A 22,901-nucleotide genomic window follows, 5' to 3' on the forward strand; every position below is an offset into this window, starting at 1 on the left:
GTTTCTATTTTTTCCTTTTATGTGTTTCTATTTTTTAGCAAGTGCCATATGGCTTGTATAAATGTCACTTTGAAGAATGTCTGATTCCTGATCCTGGAGAAGTATCTGCTTTTTTCAGTGTTGACCATCTGTCTCTATGTAGGTTCTGCATATTGTTCCATGGAAATTCAAACAGGTGATTGCAATTCTGACTTCAAGTTGTGTGTGTGTGTGTGTGTGTGTGTGCGTGCATGTGTGTGAGTGTGTGTTTGTGAAATGACTTATTAATTTTGCCCATCCATGAGCATAGGATGCCTTCTCATCTTCTATTGTACTCTTCAAGAATACAATAGTCTGCAGTTTTCATTGTCATGTTCATTCCTAGGTGTTATATTTTTCCAGGCTAATGCATTTTTTTCTTCTTCCTGATTCCTCATGATTCAGAAGTTTTGTTATATAGAGAAGCATCTTGAGTTTTCTGTGTTGATTTTGTAGTCTGCTTAATTGCTGAAATGTTTGACAGACTTGAGAATCTTTTTGTTTGAGTCTTGACAGTATAGGCTCATGTCATCTGCAAATAGGAACAACTTGACTTCTCCTTTTTGTATTTGTATCACACAATTTCTTTTTCTTTCCTTATTGCTCTGGTTAGCACATCAAGGACTACATTAGTAAAGCAGAGAGAGCCTTCACATACTTACTGGTTCCTCATCTTAGGGAACTAGCTTTCATGTATTCCTCCATTTATTCTACCACTGGCTGTAGGTGCAGAGAAATATTCCTTCCTGTTTTTGTTTCTTCAGAGCATTCTTTTCAGGAATGGATGATGAACTTTATCAGAAGGCATTTCTGCATCCATTGAGATCATCATGTGGTTTCTATCCCTCGGTTGATGTATGTGCACTATCTCTTTTACTTGTTATGTTCAATTGTCCTTGCATTCCCGGAATGAAGTCAACCTAATGCTAGTATAAGATATTTGAAATGTGGGGTGGAATTTGGTTTACAAATATTTTATTTAGTTTTAGCCGTGATCATATGATTTATCAAAAACTGTTTTATAGTTCTCTTGATTTTTTTTTTATTGACTGATTGATTGTTATACATAGTAGCAAGTTTTGTCTGGTTTACTATAAAGGCAATTCTGGTTTCAAAAGAAGGTTTTGGTAGATTCTTCCTCCTTCTATTTTATGAACTATATTTGAGTCCAGATATTTTAATTTTTATTTAAACTCTAATAGAATCTATCTGACCTAAGGCTGTGCCTTTATCTTTGAGATTTGTTATGAATATAGGTTTTCTCTCTCTTGGTTAGTTTGGCTAAGGGTTTGTGGATCTTGTTGTCCTTTCAAGGACCCAACCCTTGGTTTCACAGATTCTTGGTATTGTTTTAGTTTCATTAATTTATGTGAAATGTTTATATTTTGTTTACTAATACCCAATTTTTCTTTTTCTTGTCTTTCTAAAATCTTGAAGTACATATTTATTTAGGGGATAATAACATTTTTTTTTTAGTGTAAGTACTCATAGGCCATAAACTTTCTCCTTAGAATTGCTTTTGTTGTGTTTCTAATATCCCTGTGCTTTCTTTTTCCATTTGACTCTAAGAATGTAACATTTTCCACCTTAACTTTTTTTAAATGGCCCTTCAATCATTGAAGAGTCTACTCTTCTGGACCTGTGAGATGGCTCAGTTGGGAAAGACACTTACTGCTAAGCCTGGTGGCCCAAGTTTGATCTCTTAGCTCTACATGTAGTAACAGAGAATGGGATTCCAAAAGCTTCCACACATGTTTCTTGGCATGTGTATCTCTATATACACAAGGTGAATCGAAGTAAAATGATAAAGAAAGGAGTGCATTCCTCTGCCAGATGAGTAGCTCACACTTGTGATCACATCATTTGCAAGGCTGAGGCAGGAGGATCACATTGAGTCTGAGGCTCTTTGGAGCTGTCGAGTGAGTTCCTGTCCACAGAATAAGAGACCCTTTATAAAATGATGTGCACTGCTTCATCTCCGTGTATTTATGGAACTTCTTTTCATAAAAAAAACCCACTTTTATTATTATATCTATCTGCATGTGGATATAAATATGTCCGTGCATGCAAGTGCACATAGAGGCCAGACAAAGGTGTTGGATTCCCCAGAGCTGGAGTTACAAGCAGTTGTGAGCCATCCAATGTGAGTATTTGAACTCTAGTACTCCAGAAGACCAGGAGATGCTCTCAACCACGGGCTGTCCCCCAGCCCCTATTTGTGTGTCTTCGGATAGGTGTTAGGATAAACTATGCTTTCTTTTCGATTTGATACCAGAAAGCAGTTGGTTCTAGTAGTTGTCATTCCCTTGATTCTCTAATCTGAATCTTACCCTGGAAGTCCTCTCACTCACTCCCATCCCCAGCCCCTCTTGAACCCAGGCCACCTTTTCTGTCTGTGTGGAGAGGATGTTCCTTTAATGTAATGGTTCTTTACCTTCCTAATGATTCGACCTTTTAATATAGTTCTTCATGTTGTGCTGACCTCCAACCATAAAATTATTTCATGCTACTTTATAACTCTACTTTTGCTACTGTTATGAATCATAATGTAAATATCTGATATTCAGGATATCTGATGTGAGACCCCCAAGTGGGTTGTGACCCAAAAGGTTGAGAACAGCTCTCTAATTGTCATGTGTTCTATTAAAACAACAGCAACCAAAATAAAGCAGATAAGTGAAGGCTAACATGGCCTAGTGATGTCCATCAGCAGTCCCAGCACTCAGAAGGCCATGAGTTCAAGCGTAACTGGCTGTAAACTAGTATAACAAGGAAAGAAAGGAAAAGAGGCAAGAGTTAACTGTATAACTTAGGGTAGCAGATGCCAGATAAACAAGAAACTCCTATTGTCACCATGAAGAGGGCACCAGTTAGGAAAGAGCCTGAGACTTTTGGCTCTGTGTGCTCCAGTTAAGAGTTCGTGCTCTGCATCTTGTGTATAAGATTTTGACTCTTGTGTGACCTGAGTGTCTTCTTACTGGTTAAGACAAACAGCATGCTTTCTTCCTCACTGTCCTCTGAGGCTCCATAGTCCTTAACACTCAGTAGGTTCTTGAGGATTTGACTGTATCTGGTTTTCTGTCTCTCCTCCTCCTCCTCCTCCTCCTCCTCCTCCTCCTCCTCCTCCTCCCTCTCCTCCTCCTCCTCTTCCTCCTCCTTCTCCTTCTCCTCCTTCTCCTTCTTTTTTTCCCCAAAGTCACTGCTTTATTTCTATGGTGAGCCTGTAGTGGCCTTGCACACACATGATCCAAGGGTCACAACACAGCTTGTTAAACAAAGATGCCACAACACTTCAGGAACACATTCCAAACACTGCCCTCGTCACTTCCTCAGGGAGCCGTGTCCAGGGTTAGCTTGACCCACACCATATCGGGATGTCACTCACAATCTTCAGAGGCCCAGAAATGGTAGCCATGGAGGGGAAGTAGCTACTCATCTCTGGAAGATCCAGTCTACACAAGTTTGGCCAGAGCAGCTCATCGGCACTATACATCGCCACCTGCCTTCACTGCAAAGGTACAACTCAAGACAGTTACTATCCCAGGGGCTGGGGATGGGTGTGGAGATATAATGTGACTTGGGGCCATCAGTTCCAAGCCAGTCTGACAAGGAACTTTCTGGCTTTTAGGCTCCCATGGTGTCCTAGAAGGCCACTTTTGGAAGGCCATCCTGAGACCCAGAGCTGCCCTAGCCCTGGGTTTCCAAGACCCCAGTAATCCTGGCTGAGATTCTCTCCATTCTTACAGAACTATGGCCTGAGCCAACTTTAGAGGGACTATTTCTCTGACAGCTGGACACCAGTACTGTCCCCATGTCAAGCTACAATAGGAGGGTGGAACATAGGCCTGAAGCAGCCACCAGAGGTTCTAGGGGAAGCCTCAGATATATCTCCAGGGCAGCTCTGACCACACCTTCTCCCCAGCTCTAACCCCTGGGGCTCAGAGATGGAACCCACTCAGTCTGGCTTCTAGCAGCAGAGATTGGAAATAGGGTTTGGGTGAGGACAGTAGAGGAGCAGGTGCCCCAGACCCAGGTCAGGAATGGTCCAGCCAGAGAGCCAATGTACAAGTCTCTGCCAGACTGAAAGCTTATCTGGAACAAGTAGTCCTGTGCATTTTTCAGCTTGAAGGACAAGAGACTCTATCTGGTTTTAAACCTCTTTCTCTCCTCAGTTCCACTGAAGACATTTAACAATTTGACTGTTTTTGTAACTGGTTTTAAACAGACTACTTTAAAATCTGTTCTTTGGGCTCCAGTCACTTAAACTAGGTTGCAAGCCTCTGTAGGGTGCAGACCACATGGTCTGTCTCTTTTATATTTTACTGCAGAACTTTTGTCAAAAGCTTTTGCCAGAGCTGTTGGCTGACTGAGAACCAGAAGGTCCTTGGAATAAGAATGAGGATAGCAAAGCTGATACCCACCTTTGGCACTGCTGCTGCCCAGTCTTATGATGCTGGCAGATTCTGCAACCTTCTCCTTGCTTAGCTAGCTCTGTGAAACTGTGATGATAACGCCTGCTCTGCAGGGACTAGGGATGTGGCCCAGTGGCTAAGTACCCTGTTTAGCATACCCTGGACTTAGCTTGCCTAAAGCCCAGGGTTAACCCCCAATGCCATTTAAAAAAAAAAAAAAAAAACCCTTGTTCTGCCTGTTTTGTAAAATACTGACAGATGTCAAAAGTCTTATTCCGAGTCTGTCCACAAGAAGGCTTCCCTAAGGTTGTGGTGCCTGGATGCCCTAACTAATACTTAAGAGGACTAGAGATTGCTTGAGTGCTTGCATTCATTAATGGTGTTGTTGGCAATTCCTCTATTCTCCACCCAACAGCTGCCTAGCAACATCCTGCATCTCTGCCCTCCAGGTACTAGCCAGGCACTAAACACTATAGTGTGTCCATAGTACCTCACCCCATCCTTTCTCTCTGACTCCACCTGTTTCTCTCTGTGGGTTTTCTCCTTCCCCCTCTCCCTCCCTCTCTACTCTACATATCCCCTGCCAGATTTGTCTTCTCTTTTTTTCTTCCTCTCTCCTCTCTTTTTCTGTCCTTTGCTGCCCCTGTTTCTCTGTCTCTGCCCCTATCTCTAGGTCCCCTTTCCTTTCCCTGATAAACTTTCTTCTGTACTAGATCAGTCCCGTGGTGGTGATTCTTCAGGAGAATGCCTTGACCAGGCTGCCAAGGTGCTTTCTCCCATTGCATTATGCCACTGTATTTCATAAGACACAACAGATATTTTTTCTCAAGGATCTGTGTGGTGTGTGTGTGTGTGTGTGTGTGTGTGTGTGTGTGTGTGTCTACATTTTACATGGCTACTGGCCAAGGGCCTACGCTACTAGTCCTCAAGTGCTGAGATGAGGGATTTTGATTCTTCCTTATGTAGGAGGATTAATATTGTCAGTGTGATGATAAATTGTTCTTTTACTCTAGCAGCTGTTCTATGGTTATCTAGCTCTTTGAGTTTTGTTTATTGAGGTAAGAACATTTGTAGCTAGTGCTTGAAAGTAAAGCTAATTCTATACCCATAAACCTGTATTTGTTGCTCTATAGAGCTGTGTGTGGGGAGGGAAGGAAGGCTGGGAGAGAGAGAAGCTAGGAGAGAGGGAGAGAGAGGGGAGAGAGAGGGGGGAGAGGAGGAAGAAAGTGAGAGGGAGGGAAGGAAGGAAGAGTGGGAAGGAAGAGAGTTAGAGAGGGAGGGAAGAAAGGAAGAGAAGGAGAGAGAATCAGTTACAGTCATTGGGGAGCATTAATGGATAACGAGTCCCCAGGCTGCCATCAAGTCTATTGTTTCAACATGGATTTAATAAATATAGTTAAAAATAATGTATGCTTTTTAAATAAAAAAATAATCTGAAGTTAGGAATTCTAACAAGCAGGTACTGTGGGCTCTTGTTTGGTTTTGTTTTAATTTAGTTTTGTTTCCCTTTTCTAATAACAACAGACTTTCTTGGTGCTCACTATGCACCCCAGGCTAGCCCTGAAATCACTGCCTTCTTATCCCTTGGATGACAGGCATGACAGGCATGACAGGCATGTGTCACCATGTCTCCCATAAACAAGCTTTTAAACATTGCCTTTTAAATTAAACTTTACTGGATATAAAAGTAAAGTAAAAGTAGGTGAAGATAATTTGATCTGGGCTTCCTTTATCCTTTCAAATGAATTTTACAATAAATTTATAATTTCTTTCCTTTAATTTGAATCAAATACTTATTCACCACATTTACCAAGACAAAGTATATGATTTGTATTTCTAAAACAATAATTATTTCTTGCGCATATGAACGTTTTGTCTGCATGTATGTATGTGCGTCACATATATGTCAATGCTCCTTGAGGCCATAATGGAGTATTCAATATCCTGAAACTGGTGTTACAGATGGATGGATGATTGTGAGCTGCCATGGGATGCTGGGAGTTGAACAAAAGTTTTCTGCAAGAGCTGTGAGTGGTCTTAATCACTGAGCCATTTCTCCATCCTTAGCATTATAAAACAAAGAAGAACGAAAAAAAGAAAGAGAGAGAGAGAGAGAGAGAGAGAGAGAGAGAGAGAGAGAGAGAAGAAAGAGAAAGAAAGAAAGAAAGAAAGAAAGAAAGAAAGAAAGAAAGAAAGAAAGAAGGGAAGAAGTGTGTTTTAGGAATTCCATTGTTGTGAACAGATACCATGACCAAGGCAATTCTTATAAGGACAACATTTAATTGGGGTTGGCTTACTGGTTCTGATGATCAGTCTATTATCATCATGGCAAGGGACATGGTGGTGTCCAGGCAGGCATGGTGCTGGAGGAGCTGAGAGTTTTGCATCTTGTTCTGAAGGCAAACAGGAAAAGACTGGCTTCTAGGCAGCTAGGAGGAGTGTCTCAAAGTCCATCCTCACAATGACACACTTCCTACAACAAGACTATACCAATTCCAAGAATGCCATACATCCTAATAGTGCCACTCACTGCCTGGAACGATCATATACAAACCACCACAAAGTGTGGTGTGTGTGTGTGTGTGTGTGTGTGTGTGTGTGTCCCATTTGTGTACATGGTATCTTGTAAGCTTGTAAGCGGTCATTGGAGTCTTTGACCTGGGGTTACAGATAGTTAGTGAGCTGTCCACTGTAGCTGGTGTGAACCAAACTCAGGTACTCTAGAATAGCAGAAACTGTCACTGATAAATTTTAATAATGATAATAATAATGATAAGAATAGTAGATACTATTTACTTGGTATTGTTTCAAAGTCAATATTAAGGTATTAATGAAAGGGATTATTGAAGATGGCTATTTCAAGCTTGAGGATGAGGAAACTGCGGTAGGGTTGTAACCTGGAATTAGAAGAGGGGTAGCCTAGCATTCCACAGGTTAGAACTGTGGGCTTTGCAGTTGCCAGTGGCCGAGGCCACACCTATACCAGCCCTCCTTGATATACTGCTGCCCACTGCAATGCAGCCAGAGCAGATAGCTCCACCTAGGTCCTATTGTAACAAGGTCTATTGTGGTAAACAGGGTCTTTCCAGCCTTCTCAAGACTGGGAAAGGGCACAGGTTGAAATGAAATAGAATAAAGATGTATATAGCTTAGCACATTCAAATGAATAGGATAACTATTTTTGTTAGTATGATTGACATGTTTTTATCTAATGAAAGGAAAACTGAAAGAATTAAGAATTCTTTGAAGTGTATGTCCGTGTGTTTGGGAGTGGAGCACACAAGTGAACCCTGATGAACTACTGGTTTCTAATCTCAGTCAGCCAGTTTGTACAGCTAAGAAGTAGGGTTGAATTTAAATGGTGTCAGGCTAGTATATTCTCCACTTTTATTTATTATGTAGTCCAGGCTGGCCTAGATTCACTACATACCCAAGATTGGCTTTGAACTTACAATCTTCAGCTTCAGCTTCCCAAATATTAGGATTATAGGTGTGTATACCATCGTGCCCTGCTCTCTAATAAATTCTGCAGGTAGGTATCCTCATGGAATCCTCAATTCTCAGCTTCTAGAAAAGACACAGAAGTTTATGCTTCTGTCCACATTACTTAACTTGATAGACTGCTTTCTCTAGACAGAAAAGAATACTCAATATTTTCCATCCGAGACCAGCTGATAAAGACAAAAGTCCTCCATTTCTCACCACAAAGATTTTATTCTTTAATAAAATTGCAAAATTAGGGGTTTACAATTGTTTACTTTTATTATTTTGAAAATATTTGAGACATACCATTTATATCATGAAACAATATTTTATGTGATGCCCTGGCCCATGCAGGATTTGCCAAGACCCTAGGGAAGGGGGCGAAAAGAATGAAAGGACAAGAGACACAAAGAATGAGAGAAAGTCAAGGGTTTTAATCAAGCTCTCAAACTTTAATTTCAGGTGGCAGGTTATAAAAACCCAGCGAAATGGGAAGTTTAGGAAAGGGTCATTGTTTAAGGCTCTCCCACTATCTCTGTATCCTCATTGTCCAAGACCATCCCACTGTCTTAACCGGCTCCCAGGAAATGCCAGAGGTTCTTTGAGTTCCTGGAATCTGAGACAGTGTACGTTTTTTTCTTAACCTTGTACTTTAACTGACTAGGCTTTTCCAGATCAGCAGGTAATTTCATGAGAATCTCTTAGAACAGCAGGTAATTTCATGGGTTTGGCTCCCAACAATGTGGTGCTTGGAATTCCACCTGAATCTTGACAAATATTAAGCAGCTGTCTACACTGAATGCCCTTCTGAGAAATCTCTTCCTATATAATCCAGACTGGCCTTTAGCTCACTGTATAGACCAAGGTGGATTCAAACTTGAGATAATCTCACTTCTATTTTACTATGTAAATTTGCCCCCTCCCTGTAGAAGTCTAATGAAATCCTAGGAGCCCATTTCTCAACCTCATACTCTATAATATTTTCACCCTCCCTTCCTTAACTCTATTACTGCCTTTTAATAGGGTAATATAAAAGAAACTCCAGAATTATTGTTTTAGCATTAGATGCTTCAGAAAACCTCTCAAAAATCAATTCTAAGCTACACCTCACTCTTCTGTATTTCAGGGTTCAATAATATTGAAATCAGCTATGTACCTCAGATCAGCTATTAAACACAAACACTGTGAATGTAATGAATGTAGGTAGACTCTCCTCCTTATTCCCTAGATAACATGTTATCACATCTTCTTATTCATGTTGTATTGGGAATTATAATTAGTATAAAGATAATTTTGAGTATTTAAAGAGATGTGTGGATGTTGCATGTAAGCACGGTACATTGAGCATCCTTGAAGTTTGATGTCTATGATCCAAGGCAGAGGCCCTGGTACTAGTTCTCCATGGATACTGGGCAGCTATAGGCTATAATGGAATCAACTGTATGTGAATTGACTATCTGGAGTACCTAGTCACTTTCGGCGGTTTGTGTTACCTAAAATGTATAATAAGACACCTCTGGGTTTCAGACTGTTCTAGGTTTAGAAATACCACAGCAAGGAACTTAGTCAGGACACTGGTGAAATGATTCTTTTGAGTCTTCATTGTCTTCCTAAGTTTCCTCCCCATACCCCCTGTAATAAACCCTTCACAGTTTTTAATACCTTTCTTTACCTTCTGTCTAGTTATAGTGATGTTTATGTATATATGACAAATGTGGCAGTCACCAAGTGTAACTTTAATTTTTTTCAAGGCCTACTTTTAATGACTGTTCTTAAATGTTTTAACCTCCCTTTTACCCCACCACCTACCAGAGGTAGTGGAAAACAAAGAATATGGGGGAAGTAGACCTATTTAGAAATGATTCTTTGGAACAACTCCCATCTGTTTTCTGGAAATCAGCAGTTCATTCACAGGTCAACTGTGGCAGCTATATCAGCAGCTGAGTTTGGTAGAGTCAGAATAGCAAACACAAATCAGCAGCAGTGGCATGACCTAGAAGATACAGCCAGGCCTCAGCCTGGGCACGAGTCAGCAGGAAGAACCAGCAGGAATGTCAGAAGTTCTTGGCTGTGCCTGTCTCAGAGAAGTGAAGATCAGCAAAGACAAGAGATCAGCAAGCAGTGCACAGCTAGCTCAATAAACAAGCCTAGCCCAGCCTCTTTCCCTGTCACTCGAGTTCTTATACTCTCTGTAAACATCATCTGTCCTCCACTCGCCCTCCGGTCTTGCCTCTGCATCAGCGTCTGTCTCATCTGACATCACTCTGCCAATCAGTCCAAGTCTGCATAATTGGCAAGAAATGGTAGCCTATCACCAGAAGTTTTTTTTGGCTTGTTTCTCTCTATGGAGTCCCGACAAACAGAGCTCAACTATGCAACATAAGGCAGACCAATACATGCATATTGCTAGCAAAGAATCCTTCATCATGTGTCCTTTTACCTGCTGCTTTAGCAGAACTTCCTTTCTCCTCTGTCTGCTTCAGGGATACTTCCTTCACCAGTCTGCTTTAGTCTTTCACTTGTGTCTGCTTCAATGAAATGTTCCTTCACATGTTTTTCTTAGCAAAATGCCATCCAACACAACTGACTTTCCAAAGAACCCCTTAGTTTCCACTTCAACCAAGGGTGCACAAGTTCATAAAATGGAGTATATGTACATTCATAGAATTATAAGAGAGGCTATGAAAGAGTGATGTCTGTAGCATTTAGCAGAACATATAACCATGTTGGGAGGGAATGTAGAGAAGGGAAATTGAGGGAAAGTGGCCAGCAAAGTAGAGAAAATAAAAGGGACACTCATGAGAAGTAAGTATCTTAAGGAACAATTGGAAGAAACAATGTCATTTGTTGTGTTTTAGTTTGAGTGTGTGTGGAATGTACACTCTACATTCATGCATTGAAACAGGATGATTGTGCTATTTTGAGTAATGATGGAAACTTCAATAGTTGGGGTCTAGCTGGAGATGGCCTCATGGGGATGTTTTGTCTCTGGACTTTTCCTCTCTGCATTCTGCTCACTATCGGGTGAGTTGTCTCACCATATGGTTCATCTGCTATAATCTTCTGATATATCCCACATCTGGGACCACCCATGGACAGGGAACTAAACTAATAAGTCTTTCATTTAAGTTGTTTTCCACAAGTTCTTGGCATGACAATAGAAAATCTGACTCAACAGCACCACACTGCTTACCAGTTTCTGTTTCTTAGCATAGGTGGAAGACAAATTAGAATGTGCTGAGTCCGGAGTAAAGGGACATAGTCGATGACTATCCTGTAGTTTTATGTTTTCCTAACCTAGTTTAATAAGGGTACTTAAACACTTTAACCTCCCTTCTAGCTCACCACCCATCAGAGGTAATGACGAGGAAAGGTTAACAGGGCAAAAAAGTCCTGTTTAGAAATAGTTCTTTGGGGTGATTCCAGTCTTTACTGTGAGGATAGCAGCAGCTTAGTTCACATGAATCAGCAGTGATAGCTCGATCCACCTGCAAACACCATTCACTAATCAGCAACGGCAGTTCAATCCAGAAGAAACTGCAAGGCTCTGTCAGCAGACCCAAGTCTAGAGATGTGTCAAGAAGTCACCAGAACACTACTAGAAGTTCTTTGGTGCATTTCTTTCTATGAAGTCATGACAAACAACGATCAAGGAAGAAGGCAAGGCAAAACAATGCCACAGCATCAGCAAAGCCCAATGAAGATCAACAGAGTGGCAAGGCAACCACATAGCATTGTCTATTGTCTGTTGGGTTATATTTATACCCTTTCCAAATTTCATGTGATGTCTCAAGCGTCTGGTCTTAACAAAACATCACATCTCCTTTTTCCAGGCAGCTTCCAGCAAAACACTGCATATATATTCTCAGCAAAATGTCCTCCTGCATGGCTGCTTCAGCAAAAATATCTTCTCATAAGACAGTTTCCAGAAAAACATCATATGACACAGCTGAATCTCCAAAGACACCAGAAATTTCCACTTCACTGTTTGTAATTCCACGTAGTAGCTCGTTTTTTAATGTACGGAAAGTTCCCAGCCCCCCCCCCCCCCCACCCAAAATGTGACAGTAACTGGAAATAAAGAGTGTTGTGGGTTTAGAAGATATTTATGAAGGTATTTATTTATTTATTGGTTGCTTGTGGGGTCAAGCCTCGATTCTTATACACACTTGGTTAGCCATCCCCATCTTGATTGAGCTACATCCCCAGTCTGGAATTTCTCTAGAAAATGGGAGTTAAAGGATGTAGTAGTTGTTGAATGGCAGGACTGAAGAGGAAGTGTTAAAAGGTTAAAGGAAAGTAGAAAGGGATCAGAGTAGCAGGTGATCCAGTGGCATGAAATTTCAAAGTAGCTAATGCTTTTGAAGGATATTAAATCCTTCAAAATATTTGTTGGGCTCAAGGACAGCAATACCTACCTACTTTCTTGTCCGTTAAATATGTATGAATTGAAGAAAATGCCTTCTTGTGAAAAGACTTCAGAACAGGGAGGTCCTCAAGAGGCAGCTAAAATACCATTGTTAGACCATGTAGAGCTCCTGATTTAACTTTGGTACCTAGTATCTGTCTAGAAAATTGTCCATTTCATCCAGATTTTCTTGTTTTGTTGAGTATAGGCTTTTGTAGTAGGATCTGATGATTTTTTGAATTTCCTCAGTTTCTGTTGTTATGTCTCCCTTTTGAGTTCTGATTTTATTAGTTTGGATAGTGTCTCTGTGACCTCTGGTTAGTCTAGCTAAAGGTTTATCTATCTTGTTGGTTTTCTCAAAGAACCAGCTCCTGGTTTTGTTGATACTTTGTATAGTTCTTTTTGTTTCTACTTGGTTGATTTCAGCCCAGAGTTTGATTGTTTCCTGCCTTCTACTCCTCTTGGGTGTATTTGCTTCTTTTTGTTCTAGATCTTTCAGGTGTGCTGTCAAGTTGCTAGTGTATGCTCTCTCCAGTTTCTTTTTGTAGACACTTAGAGCTGTGAGTTTTCCTCTTAATACTGCTTTCATGGAGTCCCACAAGTTTTGGTATAATGTTTCCTCATTTTCATTAAATTCTAAAAAGTCTTTAATTTTGTTCTTTATTTCTTCCTTGACCAAATCATCACTGAGTAGAGTGTTGTTCAGTTTCCACATGTATATGGGCTTTCCATTGTTTTTGTTATTATTGAAGACCAGCCATATTCCGTGGTGATCTGATAGGATGCAAGAAATTCTTTCAGTCTTTTTGTATCTGTTTAGACCTGTTTTGTGACCAGTTATATGGTCAATTTTGGAGAAGGTACTATGAGGTGTTGAGAAAAAGGTAAATTCTTTTGTTTTAGGATGAAATGTTCTATAGATATTTTGAAATCCATTTGGTTCATAACTTCTGTTAATTTCACTCTGTGTCTGTTTATTTTCTGTTTCCATGATCTGTCCATTGCTGAGAGTGGGTTGTTGAAATCCTCCACTATTATTGTGTGAGGTGCAATGTGTGCTTTGAGCTTTAGTGAAGTTTCCTTTGTGAATGTGGGTGCCCTTGTGTTTGGAGCATAGATGTTTAGAATTGAGAGTTCATCTTGGTAGATTTTTCCTTTGATGAGTGTGAAATATCCTTCCTTATCTTTTTTGTTATCTTTTGGTTGAAAGTCTATTTAATTCAATATTAAAATGGCTACTCTAGCCTGTTTCTTGGGACCATTTGCTTGGAAAATTGTTTTCCAATCTTTTTCTTTTGAGGTAGTGTCTGTCTTTGTCACTGAAGTGTGTTTCCTGAATGCACCAAAATTCTGGGTCCTGTCTACATATCCAGTCTGTTAGTCTGTGTCTTTTTATTGGGGAATTGAGTCCATTGGTGTTTAGAGATACTAAGGAAAAACGATTGTTGTTTCCTTTTATTTTGTTATAAGAAGTAGAATTATGTTTGTGTAGCTATCTTCTTTTGGGTTTGTTGGAAGATTACTTTTTTGCTTTTTCTAGGTTGTAGTTTTCCTCCTTGTGTTGGAGTTTTCCATCAAAACAACCCTGAGATTCCACCTCACACCAGTCAGAACGGCTAAGATCAAAAGAGGAACATTCCTCCATTGTTGGTGAGATTGCAAGCTGGTACAACCATTCTGGAAATCAGTCTGCGGGTTCCTGAGAAAATTGGACATAGCATTACCTGAAGACCCAGCTATACCACTCCTGACCATATATACCCAGAAGATGCTCCAACATAAAACAAGGACATATGCTCCACTATGTTCATATTTAAAATAGCCTTATTTATAATAGCCAGAAAGCTAGAAAGAACCCAGATGTCCTTCAACAGAATAATGGATCCAGAAAATATGGTACATTTACACAATAGAATATTACTCAGGTATTTAAAAACAATGAATTTGTGAAATTCTTAGGCAAATGGATGTAACTAGAAAATATCATCATGAGTGAGGTAACCCAACCACAAAAGAACGCACATGTTATGTACTCAATGATGATTGGATATTAGCCCAAAAGTTCAAAATACCCAAGGTATTCACACAGAGATCACATGAATCTCATGAAGAAGGAAGACCAAAGTGTGGGTGCTTTAGTCTGTCTTAGAAGGAGTAACAAAGTACTCATGGGAGCAAATATGGAGACAAATATGGGACTGCAACTGAAGGAGGGGCCATCTGGAGACTGCTTGACCTGGGTATCAGTCCTATGTGCAGTCACCAAAGGTAGATGCTGATGTGGATGTCAGGAAGTGCATGCTGACAGGAGCCTGATATAGCTGTCTTCTTAGAGATCTGCCAGAGCCTGACATAAACAGAGGCAGATGCTCACAGCTAACCATTGAACTGATCATGGGGTTCCCAATGGAGGAGTTAGAGAGAAGACTGAAGGAGCCAAAGGGGTTTGTGGCCCCATGGGGAGATCAACAATACCAACCAACCAGAGCTCCCAGGGTCTAAACCACCAGCCTTGGAGCACATAGGAAGGGACTCATAGCTCTAGCTGTATATGTAGGGGAGGATGGCCTTGTTGGCCATAGGTGGGAGAGGAGGTCTTTGGCCTCTTGAAGGCTGTCTGCCCTAGTGTGGGGGAACTTGAGGGTAGGGAAGTGGGAGTGGGTGGGTGGATGGGGGCACATCCTCAAAGAAGCAGGAGAAGGGGCATGGGATAGGGGGTTCTTGGGTGGGAGAGGAAATGGGAAAAGGGGATAACATCTGAAATGTAAATAAAATATCCAATAATAATTTTAAAAAATTAACATACAGAGCATTTTTCTGGGCATGTTACTGAACCTATGGTCTTAGAGTATTTGTTTAGAGACATTTCTTTGATGTTACAACTGGAAATGGGGTGCTTTTGCTACTGGCATCTTGTGCTAGTGAACTGGTCTACTGTTCCAGGTATGGGTCAGCCACCTCACTCACAACACCAAATTATTACACAAAGGGTTTAAATAGTTATCAGCTGAACTGAAGTTCCCAGCAAAAACTTACACTGTGTTAAAGATTAAACAAGGCTGCCTCACTGATTGTAGTGCCTTCTGTGTTTAACCTAATATCCTTGTGAATATCACCAGCCCAAAGGCTAAAATTGTTTTCATTCAGATATCATTATATTATGTGAGGCCTATAATAGATTTCTTGCTTGGCTGCAACCTGCCTACCTTCTTGTCTCACTAATGTAAGTTTATTGTTGTTGTTTTTTAATTTGGTTTGCTTTTTGTTTGTTTGTTTTGATTGGTTTTTTTTTTTTCATCTGGAGACTTGGTCTCATTGTGTGGTGTGGCCTAGAACTTGCCAATGTAGACTAGACTGCACTGGAACCCATAGAGTTCCAGCTGCTCCTTTCTCATCGGGGCTAGGATTAAAGGTGTATGCCATAACTCCCAGTAATACCAATATATTCTTTAAGTACAGTGATTTATGACTTTCTTTTTGTTACTGTAAAACTTTCTTGAAATTATTAACATCTTGGAACATGGTATATGGGGTAATCAGAATCTGTTGGAAGATAGTCACTCATAACTGCCCCAGAGTAAGCTATTTCTTGTTTCCTTTGACATGAGAACTGTGACTTGCATGAATATGTATCATAGATGAGAAATTATAGATAAAAGTCTTAGGACTACTTTCTCATCATAGAACTGGAGTTCAGAGGGTTTTAGTGCACTCTCTTGCACTCATTTTTGTGGGAAAAAAGCCGAGGTGGTGTCTCAGAAACTTTCCATGTGGCGGGTCACAAACAGGAGAAAGGTCTAGAGTTCCAAAGGCTGGAAGCTTTGGTGGGGGAAGGCCCCAAAGACAGGAGAATGTCCATAGTTCCAAAAAGGTTTATTTTCATGGTAGATGGTAGATGGATCTGGATGTACCCCCTGAAACTCAGGGCAGACCTGAGTTAAATAGGGAGGGAGCACTCTGGACTTCATTTGTATGTAAATCTCTCTAGGGCCTGAGGCCTGTAGTCACACCCTCTACCTGTGCACTTTGGGAGGGGCTGTAATGGTATACGTGACTGAACAATGTAGGTCCATGGAGACTAGACTGCATGTCAGGACCCTGGGTTCTGGGGACGTGGCCGAACACCTGCTGTTTCTCCTTTGGAGTCTCGGGATTCCAGGCCCATGCCCAGCCAAGAACCAAGATACTCTTATGCAGTCCTACACCTTTTGATTATTGGTAATATTTTTGCACATGCTCACTTACTCTGTTTCATTCATTCACACACCAAGTCCTGTTTCCTGGCTTTCTGTTGACACTGTTGCTGCACAGTGTCAAGTTGTACAAAAGAACCACAGTCATCTTAGAGTTGTTTTCAAGCACTTTGTATTCTGTGCATAATGGGTGTGCTCTGATAATTAACCACTTGAGATTTGCGGTGCAGTTTTCTAAGTAGAAATTCTAGTTAGGTACAGATAATTTTCAGTTTTGTAGAGAAGAAATTTTTTATTTAACTTAAAATGCATTGGGAGATCAAGGAATGTCCTAATGACTGAGAGGGGGCAAAATAAACATTATCTGTGCTTACCTTGTGCTGCAATTTGAAGACACATTTTGAGACTAGTTTTGTTTAATAGACAGAAATAGGAAGAGGCATAAGAATGAAAACACTGGAGTTTTTGACAGAATTTTATGTTATGGGTGAAATTTAGGATGAGACTCTGTAGCTCAGTTGTAAGGGGACTTCTCTGTATCAGGGAGGCCATGGGTTGTCTTACAAAACACACAACAACCAACACAAAATTTACTTCCCATATCTAGTGGAGCCTCATTTTTGTTTTGTTTTGTTTTGTTTTTAAACTCTGAGCTAAGAATGTATGCTGTATTTTCAAAAGTGTTTTCAAACAATCCGATCAGGCAGGATTTTATGACAGCAACTCATGTGGCTCTTTATAGAATGAATTGGTTTGAACAGCGTTGTCACTTGGCTGCCTCTCAGGACTTCACTTGGATCTCTGGTTCTTTTCAACACTGTTGAGAGAATTCAGATGATACACACAAATAACAGTAGAGAAGTCTTTTCAACAGAAGATGGTACCCTACTCTCAGCACTCTTCAGCAGATGGCCAGAGAGACCATTGTGTTAATCTGCATCTTAAGTACTAGTCCTATTGCTTCCTTCTTTCCCCCAGGTTCTTTCTTATTTTAATATTGGTTCTCATGTAGACCAGGCTGGCCTTGAACTTACTTTGAACCAAGGAGAGCCCTGAATGTCTGATTCTTCTTCTGTTCCCTTTCAATGCTGGGATTATAGACATGTTGCACCATGCCTCATTTTGTTGTGTGCTATTTCTAAAGCCCCCAAACAGTCAGGTTTTCCTAAGGGATAGTTTCTTGGCCAGGTGATTAATAGATCATTAGAATTTATTCTTTGTTTTTTTTTTTTTGAGGTTCAAAAATGTTTTTATTTCATTATTATCCAAGTACCTTTGAAAAGATAATTGTACAAGTCATTGCATGAAAAATGGACGCAGGGTATCCCCTGCTGGCCCTGGCCTAAGAAATGTACATATTTACATGGATACTTGGAAGGGACCAGACACGCCCCCCTCTGCTGAACCAAGCTGGTGGCTGGAGACAGGCAAAGGGGCCTGAGATACTCAGCCGCCAGATTCACACAGTGGCAGGCAAAATTTATTCTTAAGGAGAGGACAATGCCAGAAAGTCCTGGGATAGAAATAAAGTTATCTTATAAGGTTTATATATTTATCAGCAGATGATATACAGTTCAGAAAATTAGGTCTGAACCCTAGTCAGAAATATTAGTAAGACCTCATCCATTTGAACAGTAATCATAATCCTGCATTTTTATTGTTTGGTTTTATAAGCTGGCAATTAGGAGAGAAAAGTTCATCCTTGGTGACCTCTAAGTCCTCTAACATCTAACTAGCTACTCTAATGGGGTTGGCATTTCATTTCTGGAATTAAAGTCTGGCTTCTGAAGTCGAGAGACAAAGCATTGAGATAACAGAGGTGACTGAATTAAAAAAAGCAGGTTCAGAAAAGGAATGTCCTCTGTGCCAAAGTTCTTGACAGGGGAGGACTGTCCAGGAGCTGGTGTGGTTGGAAGGTCTTTCTCAGTTGGTCGCCGTGTGTCTTTATCAGAAGGCTACTAAGAACCTCTACCTCTGCTCAGCTCCAACTTTGAAGTTTTCTTCAGATGTATTAATTTTCCAATCAATGAGTGTGCTCTGTGCTAGTCAGTGACACAATATATGCTGTTTAACCATAGAACTTTAGAAAGGAGTGAATGCTTCCGAAGCCACCAAGTGCCATGAGTTCTAAAGCAAGACCATTTAGCAGTTAATGTCTTTATTGTTAGGGTGAAGCCTCTCATTCAAATTTAGAATGCCAAGCAACAGAGAGGTCTTAATGAATTATAGTAGGGCAGAAGAACAAAAGAAAGTGGTTCTCTCTCTCTCTCTCTCTCTCTCTCTCTCTCTCTCTCTCTTTCTCTCTCTGTGTGTGTGTGTGTTTGTGTACAATTCTGTACAATTCTTTTCTATATTCTGGCTAGAATATGAATAAATATGTCTTATTCAATAGCATTGTAATATTTGATACATTCTCCAAATATTTATTTTGCCCTCTCTACAAATTATCATATTTTCAAGCTGTGTGCTCTAAGGAAATGTATCACTTAAGTGAAGGATTAGAAATTAAAAATAATACATAATCCTTTAAGTAAAATAGTTATGCAATAGAGTTCATACAGGGATCTACAGTGGTTTGGAAGGGTGTACTGGCTGGTTTTGTGTGTCAACTTGACACAAGCTAGAGTTATCATAAAGGAGCTTCAGTTGAGGAAATGCTTCCATGAGATCCAGCTCTAAGCCATTTTCTCAATTAGTGATCAAGAGTGGAGGGCCCATTGTGGGTAGAAGCAAGCCAGTAAGTAACATCTCTCCATGGTCTTGGCATCAACTCTTGCTTCCTGACCTGCTTGAGTTCCAGTCCTGACTTCCTTTGGTGATGAACAGCAATGTGAATGTGTAAGCTGAATAAATCCTTTCCTCCCCAGCTTACTTCTTGGTCATGATGTTTGTGCAGGAATAGAAACCCTGGGGCTCATAAGAGATTTTCAGGATGTTTGATTTTGGTTTAAAGTTGAAAGAGGAACTCATGAGAGGGAGAAATAATAAGAATCAAGAATAGAGGATAGGTGTAACATGGAAGGGGCCGGAAGATTTTATCTGTTTCTTCTGCTTTAGTTTGTAGATGTAGAAAAAAATATATACAGATTTCTGAATTTCTGAGTATTGGAATATTAGTAGTTCACATCAAATGTTGACCTGAAACTGAGTCCCACTATTTTACTTTATTTCCCAAAATTGTAGAATCTATAATAAGACCATGTACCCATTGAGCACCTAAGGAAACTGTTACTTTTGGCTAAGATTAGAAATGAGAGATAAAGTTTCAAGTTAGGTTCTCAAAACATAGGAGAAAGAAGTTTCAGTTAAGTTGTAAAAGATGTGAGGGGAAGCATGGGCAAATAATGAGTCTTGTTAGAAGTTTACCAAGAATTATGTAACTTTTTTCTCTCCCTTTATAATATTTTTAGTCATTTCCATGGCAGTTGTCAACTGTTGTGGCATTAGAGAGTGTGTCATTTAGTACACAGATGGGAATATGAAAAGTTTGAGGCAGGCTGGCACTTAGGCTATGATCTTGAGTCCAACCAGTTTTACGTCCACCCTTAAAAGGAACTTCTGGTTGACCTGTAGCCTGTTCTCAATAATACGTAAGATTAGTGTAGGACAGAAATTCAGTCAGCTCACCAGAGCAGTACTCTAGGAGGTCACTAAAAATAGATTAGAGACTGGATCCTTGATTCTCATGTCTGTCTATCTTTAGATTCAAACAGTGACCAGCGGAATAGAGATTCCCAAGGCGCCCATCACTCTGTTCATCCAAGATGTTGTAAGGCATAAGGAGGTTTGAGACATGGACCCACAGGACACAGTCTTCTAGGATCTGTCTCTCATCGACTGACAACACCTTTTAGGTTCTGGTGTGGGATGGGTACCCTTCCCTTTTTAGTAAAGCAGTCCTTTACTTCCATGCCTAGAAGACACTAATTTACCCTGGTCTTCCAGATCTCTGACTCTCACAGTTCTCCCGCCCCTCTTTTTTGTTGTTCCCCAAGCCTTGCAGGGAGGAGTTCTAATATAGAGGCACAGTTTATTTCTGAGCAGTTCACAGACATTTATTCTCTATACCTTGCCATTTGTCTGTCTTGATGTCTATAGAACCTCTCTCTCTGCTGTATCCTCCCTTCTTAATGATTCTTCTCTGGAGAAATAACTACATATTTAAATTTAGATGTTCAATATAATGCTGTTTCTTGTGTTAAAAATTATTTGAACTTTTACTTTATTATGTGTATGGGTGTTTTGCATGTATGTATGTTTGTGTGTCATATGTGTGCTGTGCCTGCAGAGGCCAGAAGAGGATTCCCTGTAACTGAAACCTTAGATGAATGTGGGCCATCATGTAGATTCTGGGAACAGGACCAGGGTCTTCTATAAAAAGAGCAAGTTTTCTTAACGGCTGAGCCATCTTTCCAGACCCCACACATAGCTGTTTCTATGGAGCAACTAAAAACATTTAAATCTTTTTTTTTCTTCAGAATGACTTTTATTTCCTGGCCAGATTTCTTGCCTGTTTTATGGGCTGATACCTTTGTCTGTGCATCACTCTCTTCCTTTCCCTAGTGCTGGGTCTGAGACAGTGAATGTCAGTCAGTCTCTGACATTTCTAGGCCCAAAATGGTGACAGTTTGAGTTACTGCTTCCTCAAAGAAAACTCTTAAGTCAGGAAGAAACAAAAATGGAGAATTGCTTAATTAAATCCCAAAGGGGTGGAGATTCTTTTCAGATGGAAAATGTATAGTCAATAACAGAGACCATTCTCTTTTGAGGCAAGATGAGTTTGGGAGCCTGGGAGAGCATACCCTTCTGCCTTTTCCTATGTGGTGTCTGGCTTCACACTGCAGCTTTGTTCGTGGGGCTCCTTTCTACACAAGTAGCCTTGGAGACTGTTGCTCACTAGTGATGTTTACTATCCTCTCAGGAGAGTTCTGAGCCAGGTGAACTGCCAACCTCACTCTAATGACTGTGTTTCATATGCAGGGCGAACACTGTTGGAGAAGCTGTTTAGCCAGCAGGAGAACGGGCCTCCAGAAGAAGCAGAAAAGTTTTGCTCCCGGATTATTGCCATGGGTCTTCTACTTCCTTTTAGTGACTGCTTCAGGGAACCATGTAATCAGAATGCTGGGTCAAGTTCAGCACCATTTGATGTAAGTAGAAGAACTCACTTCTGTCTGGAGGGCGGATTGCAGTTGGAGTAGCAGCTGTGATTGCATATCTGCCCAGTCACCCTATAATTTAAAAACAACACATGATGCAAGCTTCCTCCCCTGGGCTACTCAAGGGAGCAGATTGTCTATTTTGATACTTTTCTTTGGATTAGGGCATTCAATGTAGTTGGCAAACCTCTTTTTTTTTTTTTTAACAAAGCAGAACAAAACAAAGAAACAAAAGAAACCTAGTTCCTTAGTTTCCTAGCCTGCTTTAATCAGGCTAATTAATATCGTTCAGAATTTTTCTTTCTGGTAAAAATTGAACATGCATAGGCAAAGGGTTCTTCCTGAACCACACTTCACACATCAGTATTCCTGTGCTGATCAAAGAGACATTCCTTCAGAAGCAGTACCAAAGAGCAAATATACTAGTCCCAGTGGGTCACAGGTTTCCATGGGCACTAGAATGCTATGTGAGTGTTTTTCCAGCTCATTTGTGGACTAAACATTGGCAAGAAGAAGCAACAGCATCTTCCCTTACCCGGGCCCACACTCAGCAAGGGTTAATAGGGAGGAACTCAAAAGGCATGATTGTAAGGCACCATGAACATCAGCACTTCGGGACTAGCATCTTCAAACCAGAGTAGTGTTAACTTTCTCAGGTATGTGGTGCATGCATAGCATGATTCTGAGGATACACTTAAAACTGAAAAGTCTCAGATGTGCATCTTTCATGAGAAGCTGGGAGGTCTGGGTGGATGGCTTGTGCAGAGCCCAGGAACTGAGTGTTTGAGGATATTGAATTTTGATCACATGGGTAATTACATTTGGTTCAGTTTTGCCAAACATACTTCCAAAGACAGTGACTGTAAACAGAGGCTGAGGTCAAAAGCTGGTTATAGAGCCAGGTATGGTGGCTTGTGGCCATAATACCAGCTCCTAGGAGGCTGATGCAGGAGGATCAAGAGTTTCAGGTCAACCTGAGTTACACAGTGAGGCTATCTTTGTCCCCAGAACCAAAGAGCAAAGTGTCCATGCTTGGCACTTTCTTCTCCCTCCTGTTTACCAATCCTAACTGGTGATCTTTCCCATTACCCTTTAGTATGAGCAGAAGAAATCCCATAAATTATTCTGAGATCTTAGTTCTGACCTGTAAGAAAATTTTCTAGACAACTCCATGACTTGTGAACCTTCCTTAAGATCTTTCCTCCCTCCCTCCCTCCCTCCCTCCCTCCCT

General features: G+C 40.6%; 1 protein-coding gene across 2 annotated transcripts in view; it reads left to right on the top strand.

Annotated features, from left to right (window-relative positions):
* Positions 1–22,901, top strand: part of Fmn2 (formin 2) — a 339,367-nt gene that overhangs the window by 15,794 nt on the left and 300,672 nt on the right. For both annotated transcript variants that reach the window (XM_028755264.1, XM_028755265.1), the window contains exon 2: positions 21,495–21,661. In XM_028755264.1, coding sequence (XP_028611097.1) covers positions 21,495–21,661 — 167 coding nt within the window. The remainder of the gene's footprint in view (positions 1–21,494; positions 21,662–22,901) is intronic.

Source organism: Grammomys surdaster, unplaced genomic scaffold, assembly GCF_004785775.1.
Source record: "Grammomys surdaster isolate TR1022 unplaced genomic scaffold, NIH_TR_1.0 126051, whole genome shotgun sequence".
Classification (NCBI taxonomy): Eukaryota; Metazoa; Chordata; class Mammalia; order Rodentia; family Muridae; genus Grammomys; species Grammomys surdaster.